Source organism: Dendrobates tinctorius, unplaced genomic scaffold, assembly GCF_039654945.1.
Source record: "Dendrobates tinctorius isolate UK_male_01 unplaced genomic scaffold, ASM3965494v1 ptg000020l, whole genome shotgun sequence".
Taxonomy (NCBI): Eukaryota; Metazoa; Chordata; class Amphibia; order Anura; family Dendrobatidae; genus Dendrobates; species Dendrobates tinctorius.
Window position 1 is genome coordinate 52,461,297 of NW_027361688.1, and position 17,159 is coordinate 52,478,455.

At 46.7% G+C, this 17,159-nt stretch overlaps 1 protein-coding gene across 2 annotated transcripts in view; it reads right to left on the reverse strand.

Moving 5' to 3' along the window:
* Positions 1 to 206: 206 nt before the first annotated feature.
* RELL2 (RELT like 2) overlaps positions 207 to 17,159 on the reverse strand; it is a 148,610-nt gene continuing 131,657 nt past the window's right edge. For both annotated transcript variants that reach the window (XM_073568046.1, XM_073568047.1), the window contains exon 8: positions 207 to 6,591. In XM_073568046.1, the coding sequence (XP_073424147.1) occupies positions 6,590 to 6,591 (2 nt within the window). In that variant the 3' untranslated portion in view covers positions 207 to 6,589. The remainder of the gene's footprint in view (positions 6,592 to 17,159) is intronic.

Consider the following 17,159-nt stretch of genomic DNA (forward strand, 5'->3'; position numbering starts at 1 on the left):
CGCTCATGCTGAAATCACTGGTAAGGTCAGTGACTGATGGCAGCAAAGGACACAGGACAGTGAAGAAAACAATAAAGCAGCAGCTGAGGAGCGGAGAAGCAGCATCATGGGGGCTACGGGTACATGTCTGACCCTGATGGCAGCTTCTTATTTATTTCAAATCTGATCACCAGTTTCTATAATGTAAAGATGTTCTCAACGAGATCTTGTGGTAAAGATTTTTAATCAATGCAGAATCAACCATCTGACCTTTCCATGCATTTCACCCACCCACTGTGCATTATTGAAAAAACTGCTACACGCTTGCTGGGATTTGTATTCACTGACAATAAATTGGCTTTACATCTATTGCATAAAAATCCCCATAGCATAAAATATATACACAAGACAATGGAAGAATATTTTAACATTTCTTTAAAATAATAATTTGACCATTTTTGGCTCGAGCCATAAGGACATAAAGCTGGGATTGACAAACAGCCTGCAGGCAGCCTTATAATAGGCACACGACTGTAGCTAGGAAAAACTTTCCCCCGACCCCGTAATGCTGAGCCATAAAAGAATAGAAGACTGTGTGGAATGAATTATCTTACATTTTTATTAATTACTATATATGCGTGTTCCTAATCTTCCCAATCTTCAGCCTTCCGGTCCAGCCAGATCCCCTCCTGGGTTGTGCTTGACTCACAAGATGATTTCCTGCTCATTTCAATGGCTGACCATTTCAGTACCTAGGCCAGGCACCTTCTCTGTCCATTCATTGCCTGAGGAGGGGGCTGACTCTATGATTGAATTGAGTCAATCATCCAGCCCCCTTAATACATAACAATGGTCATGGGCTGACACAGGGAATGCTCTCCCAAAACGGGGCGTGGAGTTGCTTCATATAAAAATATTTTACTAAACTGTACATAATTACGTCAGGAACACTGTTAAAGATTTAATTTCAACTGAACAACCCCTTTAGGATTAATAAAATTCTGAAAGCCTTTGTATATAATCTATGAAAACTGATGATCAAAAAGGCAGTTCTTTAAAGGGAATCCATCGGTAACATCTACCATTCTCAAACTATGCGAATCTTTAAATGCTAAATCCATTAACACCTTTATATATTTTATCTGTTGCTGCATTCCTAAGAAATCAGTGTTTTAATCCACATGTTAAGTGCTCTGGATGTGACAGAGCACTTCCTGAGCTTCTGCTTCCTAAGGTTGTTTTCCCACCTAGCACCAGCCTCATTAGCTTGATTGATAGCTCACTCTCTGTGCGACATCAGCCACCAGGCAAGGAAATCCGACAGTGAGCTACCATGCAAGCTAAAGATGTCAGTGCTATTTAAAAAAAAAAACATTGCGAGGGAGAGACACCAAGAAAACCTAACACCTTTTTTGCATATTAATTAAAATGTTGATTTCTCAGGGGGAAAAAATGCAGCAGCAGATAGAAGATATCAAGAAGTTGATAGATTTTGCTTTCGAAGACCTGAATGCCCATTTTATGCCATTTGGGAAGATCTTACTTATAGTTTCACTTAATAAAATAAAAGTGAAAAAAGTCTATAGGTGCGTGCGAAATATTGGACAGCACTCACGTGATAGACTCAGATCACAGTAAACTGACACTCGGCCCAGACTCTGATCAGTGTCGTTAGCATCATCAATCCGACTCTGGAAAGAGAGAATCATTATTCGTGTGAGCCTAGCCTAAAAGCAACATGGCGTTAAAAGGTGAATATTCAGTTTAATAGGTAGATCCTGTTGCCCGATAAGAGGATGAAAGGAATGACTTCATCCGTAATGTTTACTAAATCCCCCTCCACACCATACTGGTTGTGCCCTAAGCAGACTGGGCAGAATTGTGGGAGTCCCTTTACTTAAAGCCGACAGCGGGGCCATGACAAAGTTGTTTTTATACAGATACAAACATATGGCTATGTAAGTGTGCTGACTTGTCCATCATTATAGGGACAGAATTGTGAAGTAGGGCAGGAGACACATCACATAGGACTGCAGTTACCCGGTGTAATATTGCGGCAGTGCACACCATATAAAAGCAGCGGATCACATACAATGTTTGTTCATCTCACACTAATCAGCATATTATAGAACACAATATTCGGGACATTTAAAGGGTTATTTCCATCTTTACAAGTTACCACGCATCCATACAAAGGTGATCACTTGCCGATTAGTGGAGCCTCCTTCGAACCCAACTCTACAGAGCGCCATCTAAATGGAGAAGTGACCTGGTATGTGCCCCGCTGCTCCTCTATGGGACTGCCAGAGATAGCCATATACTTCCTATAGAGAATGAATGGAGCAGTGGAGCACGTGCTCGGCCCTGGGATCATTAGAGGTCCCAGTACTCGTAGCCCGCATGGATCAACAAGTTATCACCTACCCCATGTTCCTCTAAAGATTTGGATAAACCCACCATGAAAAATCTCCAAAATTCCTACTGTCCAGGAGGGGCTTTGCTAAACACCCCCCCCCCACCCTTTTACAGGGTGTTTTACTGGACCCAGCAAAATTTGAGACTGTTGGCATGTCATCTAGAGCAAGTAGTGGATCCTTAGGCTTATAACATGGAAAGCTGCACCAGTTGGTACTTTTACGAGAACTGATGTCAAACCGAGCCCTCAAACAACCTGGGTAGGATGGCTCCTACAGCTACTGACGGCCGTACCTGAAAATTACGCACGATGACGCCCTGATCTGCAGTTCCCTGCCCCAGCTTTTTGCTGCACTTATCTGCCGTCTCACTGGCATTTGCTTTCATGTGACCCCAGTGTGTGAGAATACATCACAGTGTTTATCTGTAATCAGCCTCAACTCGTATTTCAAAAATCTGTCTGAAAATTTAGAGTTTTTGCCCAGAATGAAAAATCTGAGCTTCACAGTGGAAAATAACAATCTTGTTTGATCGCACTCACACAGATGTGTGAATAATTTATTTTAGTTGTAAGGGCCTATCTACTTAATGTCATAATCTGATTTATTTTCTAGAGTCCCTACTGCTCCATCACTATTCTTTCGGCTTTATTTACCGTTACTTTTTTTTCACTACTCCCTCTTTGATGACCCTGGATTTGATAATCCCAGTGCATGCTGGGATAGTCAAATGAGTCATCATCAGTGACGTCCATTTCAGAGTTTGGGCTAGTCCCTGCACTACTGAGCATGCGTCCGTTGTTAGTTCAGCTGTCAGTGACAGTGCACTAGGCTTGCCGGCTCTGATGAGAAGTGTCAAGCCGGCAAGAGAGTGCACTGTCAGTGCGCATTGTAATAATATTACCTGGCATGTAGCAAAATAATAGTAGTCCAAGAAGAGGACATTTAGTAAGTATTGCTGCTGTTTGCCCCTGGTAAATACAGCACTTTCAATAATTTTATATTCTTTCATTTTGTAATCACAGAAAAAAAAACAAAATAAATGTATACTGAACAACAGACATAAGTATATCTGGTTCCACCCATTAGCATTTATGAGTAATACAGAAAAAGCTAATAAAGCTAGATCATACATACATTTTCTAATTTTGCAAATGTTTAAAGAGAATCAGTCACTAAACGTTTTTCTACTTAATCTAAGATCAGCATATTGTACAGAGACCCTGATTCCAGTGATGTGTCACTTTCTGGGCTGCATTCTTTAGTTTTTATCAAATCATTGTTTTATCAATATAGGGCTTGCTGCAAGGCAGTCTACCCACAGTTCCACCATGCACAGCAGCTTTCTCCTTATGCCCAGTGTGCACAGAACACTGCCAATCAGTGGTGTGGGCGGGGTTATACAGGGCTCTGCATTCAGAGAACTGCTAGATCTACAGCAGATAAACAGATTTTAATCAAAACTACAGCAAGCGGCCCCATTAAGTGACACATCACTGGAATTAGGATTTCTGCCTCTACATCATGCTGCTCTCAGATGGTGTAGCAAAATTCAGTTGACAGATTCCCTGTAATGTCACTTTTACTGCCTGTAATTAAATACATAATTAAATACTGTCAGTTTAATTAAAGGGATTGCCGGGTTTATAACAGATATTCCCAAATACCTCGTTATTGGATAGTTATTAGATAATCTTACTGCTGATCAGAGCCAGCGTTTGCCGCGCAGTCATGCAGATGACAGCATGGCAAACAATGGGTGTTCGGGCCCGCTATTATCCGTGTTCGGGTACTGTTCTGGTACCCAAACCAAACTTTTTTTTCACTGTTCGGCCGAACCCGCCATACCCGGACATTCAGGGGTCTGCCTGTCACTACTTGTGACCACACCCGAACATTCAGGGGTCTGCCTGTCACTACTTGTGACCACACCCGAACATTCAGGGGTCTGCCTGTCACTACTTGTGACCACACCCGAACATTCAGGGGTCTGCCTGTCACTACTTGTGACCATTAGCTGTGACTTCTGGTCAGTTTGAAGTTGCAGTCACAAATGGCGGTGCAGGACCAGAGCGGGAATGAGAAGAGCTGACAGTGGCTAGGATGTATTTTACTAGGGGCAGGGAACCTGCATTAGTGACACCTCTCCAGTAGTGCAATTAAAAAAAAACCCATCAGAGTGGTGCTTTAAATAACAATTGTGTAGTACTTCATTTTACCTAAGGTGGCGCTGCAGGTAAAATTAACACGGCAAGGTTCTGCGGCAGATTACAGCATTTGGCGTTGTATGAGTGTGTACAGCCTCTCTCTACAGTCGCCATACTACACGCAATGATCATTTCTCTCCCATTTTCCTCCACCTCTCATGCTCCACATAATATTAGAAAAGTGTTCCTATTCTGTACATTATAAATTATAATTCGTCTCCATGTTGCCACAACTGTCAATCATCCTAATCCTACACTACATGAGTCAGTCTTGGCTCGGCAGCTGGAATCATAGTTCTGCTATTTTAATTTCCCAGTGCTAATTGCATTGTGTACTGCCCCCCAGTGTCTGGTGGGCGGCATTACAAAAAAACATACTAATCAACTACCTCAGCAGCCTCCTCCTTTGTGGGTCAGGTGTATTATAAATTTGTGAGCAAACGTATCCAATTTCCAAAGGCAGGCCTGGTTGGGAGCTTGTAAAGGGGTGTCACGGGCCTTCCAAAATCTACCACTACATTAGCCAAAATTTGAGAAGTTTGCTAATATAAAGAGATTAATAAATCAAACAACTCCTTAAGACTATGTGCCCACGTAGCGATTTTCGAGCAATTTTTTTTCCTGAGCAGAAACGCCTTGCCAGGGAAATCGCATGCGCTTTTTGACACGCGTTTTGACATGCGTTTTGACATGCGTTTTCCCATGCGTTTTTGCTCATATAATCGATGATATGCGGAATCGCGGGAGATTCCGCAAAATTAATGAACATGCTGTGTTTTTTACCGCTAAGCGATTCCGCAGCGGTAAAAAACGCACCATTGGCACAACATGTGCGTTTTCTATTACAAATGCATGGAATGCTTTTTTTAAGCGTTTCCGTGGTGGAATCGCGCGTTAAAAAACGCCGCGGAAACGCTTAAAAATCGCTACGTGGGCACACAGCCTTAAGGTGAATACACATAATTGGTGCAGAACCGCTCCAGATTGTTGCATCAGTCATCTCCTGGCTAAGGGCCACAATGCAGCGCCTCCAAGCCAAGGGCCACAATGCAACGCCTCCAAGCCAAGGGCCACAATTCAGTGCCTCCTGGCTAAGGGCCACAATGCAGCACCTCCTAGCCAAGGGCCACAATGCAGCGCCTCCAAGCCAAGGGCCACAATTCAGTGCCTCCTGGCTAAGGGCCACAATTCAGTGCCTCCTGGCTAAGGGCCACAATGCAGCACCTCCTAGCCAAGGGCCACAATGCAACGCCTCCAAGCCAAGGGCCACAATTCAGTGCCTCCTGGCTAAGGGCCACAATGCAGCACCTCCTAGCCAAGGGCCACAATGCAGCACCTCCAAGCCAAGGGCCACAATGCAACGCCTCCAAGCCAAGGGCCACAATTCAGTGCCTCCTGGCTAAGGGCCACAATGCAGCACCTCCTAGCCAAGGGCCACAATGCAACGCCTCCAAGCCAAGGGCCACAATTCAGTGCCTCCTGGCTAAGGGCCACAATGCAGCACCTCCTGGCTAAGGGCCACAATGCAGCGCCTCCTAGCCAAGGGCCACAATGCAGCGCCTCCAAGCTAAGGGCCACAATGCAGCACCTCCAAGCCAAGGGCCACAATTCAGCGCTATGGCACCTCTAGTAGAAGACTTGTGTACTTACAGTATTGATGGCACAAAAAGATACTTAGTTTTGGTATAAGTAGCGACAGTGGATTACACAGCAATATATACAATCGGGGTGTACAACCACAAAAAAACAGTGATCGTTCCCTTTAAAAAAAAAAAAAAAAGCTCTGCGGCTTTACATATCTATATTGTTTCCTCTTGCAGAATTTAAACAAAAAAATCTGGCTTGTATTTTGCAATGTAAGCCTCCGCATTGTTCCTGCTGTCTGTGACGTACATTTTCTTCTTTACTTCTTGCGTCAGGAGACACGAAAGGCCTGGTCTCCTCTCTGTCATTAAACGTGTCTGCCGCCTCAGGCGTTAGGTAAAAAAATTCTGCACATGAAAGGGAAAAGGACATAGAAATTACAAGTACACTTCAGACTTCACATAAAAGGCACTAGAAAGAATGTACCGCTAAGTCTACAGATTTTTAACGAGTCACCTTACAATTTTAAAGAACATATCTGGCATGATCGAGTCAGCCAGTAGATGTAATCTCCATTTAATTTAGTTACTACTATGGATCGGGCAATGTGATACACCTCATCTCATCCAGTATATCATGTCTCCTGCAATGTCTTGGCTAGTTGTCAGAATTGGATTATCCGTAAAGGGTGGTAAAAAAAAGACAACTTAGTGATTTGAATGAACCCAATGCTTAAAGGGAACCAGTCAAAATCATTTACTTCTCCTCCTTCCAAACATTTAATATCAGGGGCGGACATACCACCAGTGGAGGGGGGGGCCAAGCAGGCAGAGGCAGTATGCAGCCGCTATGGGGCCACTGAGTCAAGATTACGGGTGGGAGTGAGAGGGGCCCGATGTCATGCAGCATCGGGCCCCTCTCACTCCCTCCTGTAATGATGCCACAACCCAGAGCCGGGGAGAGCGGTGCTCAGAGTGCAGGGATTCAAAAAGGGGGTGTGTCATGCAGAGAGAGACGCTGACCAATGAACGCTTTCTTCACCAGACTGAAGAGAGCGCGCACTGGTTGCTGTCTGTCTTCCTGCATGACGCTTCCAATGGTGAGTACTAGAGTTGAGCGACTTTTGGTTTTTTAGGGTCGCGTTTCGTTTCGTTAAACCCGACTTTTCCAAAAGTCGGGTCGAGCAAGATCGTCCGATTATAGGGAAAAGTCGGGGTCGTCCCGAAACACGAAACCCAATGTAAGTCAATGGGGAATAAAAGTCGGCAGTGAGAGGAGGACAGGAAACACACCTACAGTGCCCATTTGAATGCCAAAAGCATCAATTCTTCTTACTTAAGCTTGTCAACCTTAATTAACTTCATAATACAAGTTACGCACTGAAAAATGGGGGTTATTTGGCTAAAGTTGTGGGGGGGGAGGGCTGGCTGCAGGTTTTCATGTGCCCTGGGCGAAAGAGCGCCCCTTTAACACATACCACAACTCATCATGCTCCGATACGGCAGAGAAATAGCGGTATAGTACAATGAAAAATACCTCACTTTTTACATCTCATGACGAGGCCCATCTATTTCTCCATACAGAATCATTGGTCCCATATAATGTTTGAAACAGTATATGATGAGCTCCACATAATGCTACAGTATATGTTGGTCCCCATGGATGAAGCTCCACTGTCTTATGGGCCCAAATAATGCTCCAAACATAATGGGCCCCATTTCTAATGCTCTAGTGTATAATGGGCCCTGTAAATGCTGCTCCAGTGTCTGATGTCCATCTTTGGAATGTTCCAGTGTATGGTGGGCCCCATCTATCATTCTCCAGAGTATAGTGCTCCCCAAAAATTGCTGTCCCAACATTGAAAACAATCAAATAAGTCTCCTCGCTAGGGAATCCCTGTACTTGTCTGGACTCCTCGTCGTCCCCATCTTCCATCTCACTGCACAGTATTTCAACTTTGCAAGTGCAGTGATCCTGAGCAAGCAGGGGGGGCCCACTCGTTGGCAACAGCACTGGCACAGGGCCCCTGATAGTACGGTGGTGTGTCTGATGGCGGGTGGGCCGAACCTGCACTTTCATCTGCAGCTTCCTCTTTGTCACCGTGTAAGATGGAACTGTATATGGGAAGGGTAACCTGAGTTTCATCAGGGTCAGATTCAGGCCGTGTAGCGTGCGAGGTGAATGTAGTGGTCTGGGTCAATGTACCAGCAGATTCATCGAGCAGTGGCTGGGCATCAGTGCACTTGTGTCGCCCCCAGGATTACGGTCGCCACAGTGGCATTACCTTCTTCCTAGGGAGTGTGATGTCATGCTTGGGAGCAACGAACGATCTCTCTAGCAGGTTAACTGATTGGGCGGCGTTATTCCCACGAGTCATGACCCTCCAAACAGCGTTCATGAAGGCAAAGTGTTTGTTTTACGTGGGCAGTATGGTTGCAAAGCTGAACCTTAAAGGAATGTCCAGAAGGGCACCACCAGGAGTGGAGCCTACGGTTAAATTCGACTCCACCTGGGAAACCTCAACCATGCCAGCTACAGAACAGATGCACACATTGCAAGCTTAATTCAGTTAACGAACGAGACTCCGTCATGCCCCGTGGTCCGAGTCCGGCTTACTAGAGGGACACGTGAGGCTCTGGCACATGATTGGCCAATAACTGGTGTGTCATACCCTTACATGTCCGTGGCTGCATGTGCGCTACACTGAAAAGGCCAGCGTTTGTCGCTTACAGGTGCAGATAACCCGCTGAACAACGTTAGTGATGGGGATCACTGATTACAATTATTACCCGCGAACAATGATTTCCCAGTAAGTGCAGGTCAGCCGCAGTTCCGGAATTAGGCCTAACCGTCATTCTTGAAAAAAATGAAAAACTTACGTATGCAAACCACAGGTGCTGTAGCTTGCTTAACAGCTCGCCAGCCGTTCTCACGCCCAGTATGGATTGCACGTGATTGCACAAAGGTTAGAAAGGGTACCGTATCCCCGGATAACATGTATGGATAGCGAACACATTCAAAATATATGTCTATACATCAAGAGGCAGGCTCAGACGGTGTTAGGCCCAGTATGGATTGCACGTGATTGCACAAAGGTTAGAAAGGGTACCGTATCCCAAGATAACATGTATGGATAGCGTACACATTCAAAATATATGTCTATACATCAGGAGGCAGGCTCAGACGGTGTTAGGCCCAGTATGGATTGCACGTGATTGCACAAAGGTTAGAAAGGGTACCGTATCCCCAGATAACATGTATGGATAGCGTACACATTCAAAATATATGTCTATACATCAGGAGGCAGGCTCAGACGGTGTTAGGCCCAGTATGGATTGCACGTGATTGCACAAAGGTTAGAAAGGGTACCGTATCCCCAGATAACATGTATGGATAGCGTACACATTCAAAATATATGTCTATACATCAGGAGGCAGGCTCAGACGGTGTTAGGCCCAGTATGGATTGCACGTGATTGCACAAAGGTGAGAAAGGGTACCGTATCCCCAGATAACGTATGGATAGCGTACACATTCAAAATATATGTCTATAAATCAGGAGGCAGGCTCAAACGGTGTCAGGCACAGTATGGATTTGACGGCCCAGACTACACAGCGGAGGAGCAGGGAGAGGTAAAGATTGCAAATGCTGGGGCCCTGCCCAAGCAAGGGGGGCCCACTCGTGGGCGTCGGTACTGGCTCTGGGCCCCTCATAGTACGGCGGTGTGTCTGACGGCGGGTGTGCACCACCACCGTCAGAGACACTTGATTGCACTATGAGGGACCCTGTGCCAGTGCCCGCGCCCAAGAGTCGGCCTACCCACCTGTCCAGGGCAACGGCACTCGCACGGTGTCGTGCGCTAGGTGGTGACCCCGGCCATGGGGGGGGAGGCAGCACAGTTAGGGAGTTTTAGAAAGTGGCATATGTTGATGTTGGACATTCAGCTGATGCAAAAGGTGAAATAGGTCAAGTCCCAGGAAGAGGTGGACCAAAGCAAGCCATTTTTCTGTCACCCTATGTGTCATCAGGGGAAGGTGGGACAAAATCCTTGGAAACCCATGCATGGTTCATTTTAATGAAGGTTAGATCATCCACATTTTGGGTTGACAGACGGGTCCTTTTTTCTGTCAGGATTGATCCAGCTGCACTGAAGACTCTTTCCGATAGCACACTTGCAGCTGGGCAAGCCAGCTCCTGTAAGGCATATTGTGCCAATTCAGGCCAGGTGTCCAGTTTAGCGGCCCAATAGTCAAAGGGGAATGACCTGTGTGGGAGAACATCGATATGGGAGGAAAAGTAGTTTGTAACCATAGTTGACAACTGCTGTCTCCTGTCACTTTCCATCGATGCAGTATTACCAGTTGTGTGAGCGGTACTTGAAAAATCAGTCCACAACATTGTCATGAAACCCCTGTCTCCAACGCCACTTCTGCTGTGTGCACCACGAACACCTCTGCCAAGCTGACCCCGGCCCGTACGGCTCGTGTGAGAACCATCACCGCTGCTGTGTTTTGGGAATGCCTCAAGCAACCGATTTACCAGAGTTGCTTGTTTATTAGCCAATATTAGGTCAAGGTTCTCCTGTGGCATGATGTTTTGTAATTTGCCTTTATAGCGTGGATCCAGGATGCTGGCCAACCAGTAGTCATCATCGTTCATCATTTTGGCAATGCGGGGGTCCCTTTTTAGGATCTGCAAGGCATAATCTGACATGTGGGCCAATGTTCCCGGTGTCAATGATGCACTGCGAGTGCTGGTTGGAGGAGCACTTTCTGGCAAATCCACATCCCTCCAGTCACGCACAAACCCTGTACCAGACCTTGCCACGCCAACATTTTCACTTGCCCCACGAGATGCATCCTCCTCCCCTAAGTAATCATCCCCATCATCCTCCTCCTCCTCCTCCTCTTCTTCCTCCACCTCGTCCAGGAGAGGTCCCTGAGCAGACAATGGCTGAATGTCATCAAGGATTCCCTCCTCCTCTTCCTCCTCCTCATCAACATTGGCTGCAGAAGCCTGCTCCTTAAGGTGCGTCAAAGTTTGCATGAGCAGACGCATAAGTGGGATGCTCATGCTTAGGATGGCGTCGTCTGCGCTTACCAGACGTGTGCATTCCTCAAAACACTGAAGGACTTTACAGAGGTCTTTCAGCTTCGACCACTGCACACCTGTCAACTCCATGTCTGCTCTCAAAGTGCCTGGCCGTGTATCCTCCCACAAATGCATTATGGCCTGCCTCTGCTCGCACAGCCGCTCCACCATGTGCAGGGTGGAGTTCCACCTTGTTGCAATATCGATAATGAGGCGGTGGTTGGGAAGGTGGAGCAATCGCTGCAGCTTCTGCATACGAACGGAGTGTACAGGCGACCGGCGGATGTGCGCGCACAGTCTTTGCACCTTCTGGAGCAGGGCTATTAACTCCGGAAAATTTTTGAGGAAGCACTGCACGACCAGGTTCAAGGTGTGAGCCAAGCAAGGTATGTGGCTGAGTTTTGAAAGGGCTATGGCTGCCACAAAATTACGGCCGTTATCACTAACTACTTTGCCTGCCTCAAGATGTACACTGCCCAGCCATGACTCAGTTCGTCGCTTCAAGTACTCGGCCAGCACCTCGGCGGTGTGTCTGTCGCCCAAACACATCATCTGCAACACAGCCTGCTGACGCTTTCCACTAGCTGCTCGATAGGGGGACACCTCGTGTGCAACAGTGGCAGCTGCAGATGGAGTGCTCGTACGACTGCGCTCTGTGGACGAGCTTTCGCTTCTGGAGGAGGAGGAGGAGGGTCGAACGCCTACAGCCAACTGTTTCCTATACCGTGGGCTAGGCAGCACTGTCCCACCACCGCTGTCCCCTGTGGACCCTGCATCCACCACATTAACCCAGTGCGCAGTGATGGACACGTAACGGCCCTGGCCATGCCGACTGGACCATGCATCAGTTGTGAGGTGCACCTTTCCGCTCACTGACTGCTTGAGTGCATGGACAATGCGGTCTTTCACATGATGGTGGAGGGCTGGGATGGCTTTGCGAGAGAAGAAGTGGCGACTGGGTAGGTCATAGCGTGGTACTGCATAGGCCATGAGTTCGCGGAAAGCTGCGCTTTCCACCAACCGAAAGGGCATCATCTCAAACGAGATTAGTTTGGCAACGTGGGCGTTCAAACCCAGTGTACGCGGATGAGAGACTGAGTACTTTCTTGACCTACTCATAGTGTCTTGGAGGGTGAGCTGGACTTGAGAGCTGCATATGTTGGAAGTAGCGGTGGACAGGGCGGACAGAGAGAGGGTTGATGATGGTGATGGAGTTGGTGTTCTTTCTGATGGCCTAGAATCAGTCTTTCGTTGATATAACAGTGGGATTCCCTGACTGCTGTGGCCTTGCAATGACACCTCAACATTTGCTGCTGTGCTAACCGGTGGGCTTACAGTGGGGGAAACAATGTAGCGTTGCTGACTACCTTCGTTGTGATCAGTTGCACATGTGGCACTTGAGGTTTGGTGTTGTGTCCACGCTTGCAAGTGCATGCTGGTTAAATGTCTAAGCATGCAACTGGTATTCAAATTTTTCAGATTTTTCCCTCGGCTAAAGGTCTTTGCGCACTTCTTACAGATAACCTTGGCCTGATCATGAGGATTTTGTTCAAAAAAGTGCCACACTGCACTCTTCCTACTTTGGCAGACATTTTGCGGCCTAGCACGCGGTGATCTTTTGACCCTCTGGACAAGCTGTCCAGCAACTCTTTTGATTTTTGGAACCTGTCTTTGGAGTGCTCCGGGCCTGCCAGATAACAGCTGTTGCGATGTCGATGTCTGCTGTGGATGCTCCTCATCTAAGCTATTGGAAGCAGCACCCTCTTCCTCCAATGGATGCCAATCTGGGTCAACAACTGGGTCATCCATCACCTCCTCTTCAATGTTATGTGCACCTTCCTCTGTGTCACCGTGTATGGTGGTATAGTGTGCGGGAAGGGGCTCCTGAGTCTCATCAGGGTCAGAATCTGGCTCTGTACACTGCGAGGACAATGTAGTGCTCTGAGTGAATGTACCAGCAGAATCATCCATCAGCGGCTGTGCATCAGTGCACTCCATGTCAGATTCATCTTGGCCTGGGTAATTCACCATTTGACTTGATAATCCAGGCATGGTATGTGAAAACAGCTCCATGGAGTAATCAGTAGTATGGCCTGCGTCATCCTTCAATCTTGGTTGGGGTGAAGGACACAAGGAAAGGTGTGGTTCATGAACATGAGCCTCCAATGACGACTCAGTGCTTTTACTTTTTACAACTGAAGAAGAGGAGGCGATAGAGCTGGAGGCTGAGTCAGCAATGTAAGACAAAACTTTTTCCTGATGCTCTGGCTTTAAAAGCGGTTTGCCAACTCCTAGAAAACTAAGCCTTCGAAGCCTTATGGAGCCAGACGATGACGCAGGCTCAACACCTCCTGCATTCGGTCCTATTTTGCTCTTGCCACTACCATCAGATCCACCACCAACACCATCATTACCAGCTGCCAACCCCCGCCCAATTCCACGGCCTCTTCCACCAGCCTTCCTCATTTTTGGTAGAAATGTAGACAAAATCCAACAAACTATATAGTAATGTAAAACAAGGTACAAGGTGTCTATAGGACAGGGGAGATTTTGAATTTCTGCTCACACTAGTGGACACTGGACACTTTTGGATTGTGTGAGGCCCACTGAATATCTGAGCGCTATGTCACAGGCTCGATGGCACAGCTGTGACCAAAGTGACTAGAGGATAAGTGAGATTTTGAATTTCTGCAGACACTTGTGGACACTGGACACTTTTGGATTGTGTGAGGCCCACTGAATATCTGAGCGCTATGTCACAGGCTCGATGGCACAGCTGTGACCAAAGTGACTAGAGGATAAGTGAGATTTTGAATTTCTGCTCACACTAGTGGACACTGGACACTTTTGGATTGTGTGAGGCCCACTGAATATCTGAGCGCTATGTCACAGGCTCGATGGCACAGCTGTGACCAAAGTGACTAGAGGATAAGTGAGATTTTGAATTTCTGCAGACACTTGTGGACACTGGACACTTTTGGATTGTGTGAGGCCCACTGAATATCTGAGCGCTATGTCACAGGCTCGATGGCACAGCTGTGACCAAAGTGACTAGAGGATAAGTGAGATTTTGAATTTCTGCTCACATTAGTGGACACTGGACACTTTTGGATTGTGTGAGGCCCACTGAATATCTGAGCGCTATGTCACAGGCTCGATAGCACAGCTGTGACCAAAGTGACTAGAGGATAAGTGAGATTTTGAATTTCTGCAGACACTTGTGGACACTGGACACTTTTGGATTGTGTGAGGCCCACTGAATATCTGAGCGCTATGTCACAGGCTCGATGGCACAGCTGTGACCAAAGTGACTAGGGGATAAGGGAGATTTTGAATTTCTGCAGACACTTGTGGACACTGGACACTTTTGGATTGTGTGAGGCCCTCTGAATATCACAGCGCTATGTCACAGGCAGAAATTGGCTAGTGTATCACAAACTACAAGGTGTATGTAGAATTGGGCAGAGTAGGAATCTCCCTAGAGTGCAGGTCTGTAAGAACGGAACATGTCCTCGACTTATTCTCACAGAGTGACACAGATAGCTTCACTGTGGCTGTGATAACAGCCGTTACACGGTACTGTGTGAGGAGCGTACATCGTTGTATGGTGTGAAAACATGCACGCTCAGTACCTCAGCAGGAGAAAAAAAAAAAATTGGGATTGCTTTTAAAAAAGCAGTTTGCAGAGCAGTGGGGAAACAGCAATGCAGCTGTCAGGAAGCCTTAGAAGGCAGCCCAACAACCAACACCACTGATACACCACAATATAGCCTCCCCTTGCACTGCACACACAGTGACTGGTGTGTTGTACAGGCACAATCGCTAGCAGCAGAAGCAGTTTTTTTTTCTTCTTCCCTGCCTAACACTCTCCCTACAGAATCAGCAGCAACCTCTCCCTATGCTAAGATCGGCAGAAGTAAGATGGCGGTCGGCGTGCACGCCCTTTTATACCCCCTGTGACGCCCACCAAAGCAAGCCAATCACTTGCATGCCCTTCTGAAAGATGGTGGTGACCCGTGCCTATGTCATCACGTTGCCCACAGTGTCCGTGGATCCTGATTGGCTGAAAAAGAGCGCAAAACAAACTTTTGAAACGCGACTTTGGCGCGTAAGTCGCCGACCTCGTGGCCGACCTCATCCTAGGGTCGGGTTTCGTTTCATGAAACCCGACTTTGCCAAAAGTCGTCGACTTTTGAAATTTTTCGACCCGTTTCGCTCAACTCTAGTGAGTACTGTAGTCAGGGGGCGGGGCCACACAGCACACTGGGACAACAGTGGAGGAAGAGTAGGACTTAACGGGGGTCTTCTGCTCCCTCCACTGTTCTCTTCCCAGCAGGATCCAGCATCTCCTCACAGAAAAGAGGTTGGGGAGGAGGCTCACTGCACAGGACAGCATGGCAGCAGCAGGTGCCTGATATCAGTGCTCTCTGCTGTGTGTCCCATCCCCCACAGTCCCTTTTGCAGCCCTCTCCAGGTAAATTCTGCAGTATGTGGCTGACCTCGTCTACGGCTCATCTGAACACCTGAGGTCATAAATTAGTATGTGTGTTTGTATACAGTATGTACATATGTGTTTGTACCGTGTATGTGTGTGTGCATCTCTGTGTGTGTATGTATGTACGGTGTATGTATGTGTGTGTATGCGTGTACAATATATGTATATGTGTTTGTATGTATATGTGTGTGTGTACATCTGTGTGTGTATCTGTGTGTATGTATGTACAGTATATGTGTATGTATGTGTATCTAAGTACAGTATATGTGGGTATCTATGTGTGTGTGTGTATATACGGTATATTTGTATGTATAAGTGTGAACGGTATGTATATACTATGTGTGTATATAAGTGTGTGCATGTATGGTATATGAATGTACGGTGTATGTGTGTATATATGGATGTTATGTGTGTGTATGTACGGTATATGTATGTGTATCTGTGTGTATGTACGGTATAGGTATGTACGGTATATGTATGTACGGTGTATGTATGTATGGTATATGCAAGGTGTTTGTGTGATCCATCGGATTGTGGATAACTTGCTGATGACTGGGGGTTCGACCACTAGGTCCCCCAGAGATTCCGAGAACAGGGGTCTGCAGTCTCGTCCTGGATGGAACAGAGTTGTGCATGCTCGGCCTCTGCTCTATTCATTATCTATAGAGCTGCTGATCGCTGCGCTCAGCTATTTCCATCAGTTCCATGGACAATGAATAAAGTAGCTACCAGATGATACAGATACCAGACATACAATGCAATATATGCATGGTCGGGCCCTGCCAGTTCCAAGCAGTTATCACGTAACCACGAGGAGACGCTCTGAACACTTGCTTTCATGTGCCAACTAGAGTGTCAGCCATGTCTGCAGTGTTCTAGTCACTGACAAATCGACACTAGTTGTTATCTGACTGCGCTGGAACCAGCAGAACCGCATGCTAACGGATATATAGATATGTGTATATATATATATATATATATATAATTTATTGCACTCACACACAGTATATATATATATATATATATATATATATATATATCCATCTTAGTGAAAAAATATAAATATATATATTTTTTTTAGAGGTGTGGGGGCCCAAATAGAACTTTTGCTATGTGCGCACCTGCTTGCAGGGCAGTAATAAAGAGGGCAATCTGACTTGTTTCTCAAGCCCGAGGCTCCAGGGGTCCCACTGCCTTATTACCCTCATCATAAGCAGCGTACCGGGCGGGGGGCAGACACATTTCTTGCACAGAGGCCCCAAGCTATCAGTGTCCGCCCGTTTAATATGATTGTGTAGCCAGTTGATCCCTTTATGACCCCAAAGCGATGCTCCAGCAGAGAGAAATTGTGTTTTGAAGTAGTGTCTGGAAGTGCATTAGGGTGTGACA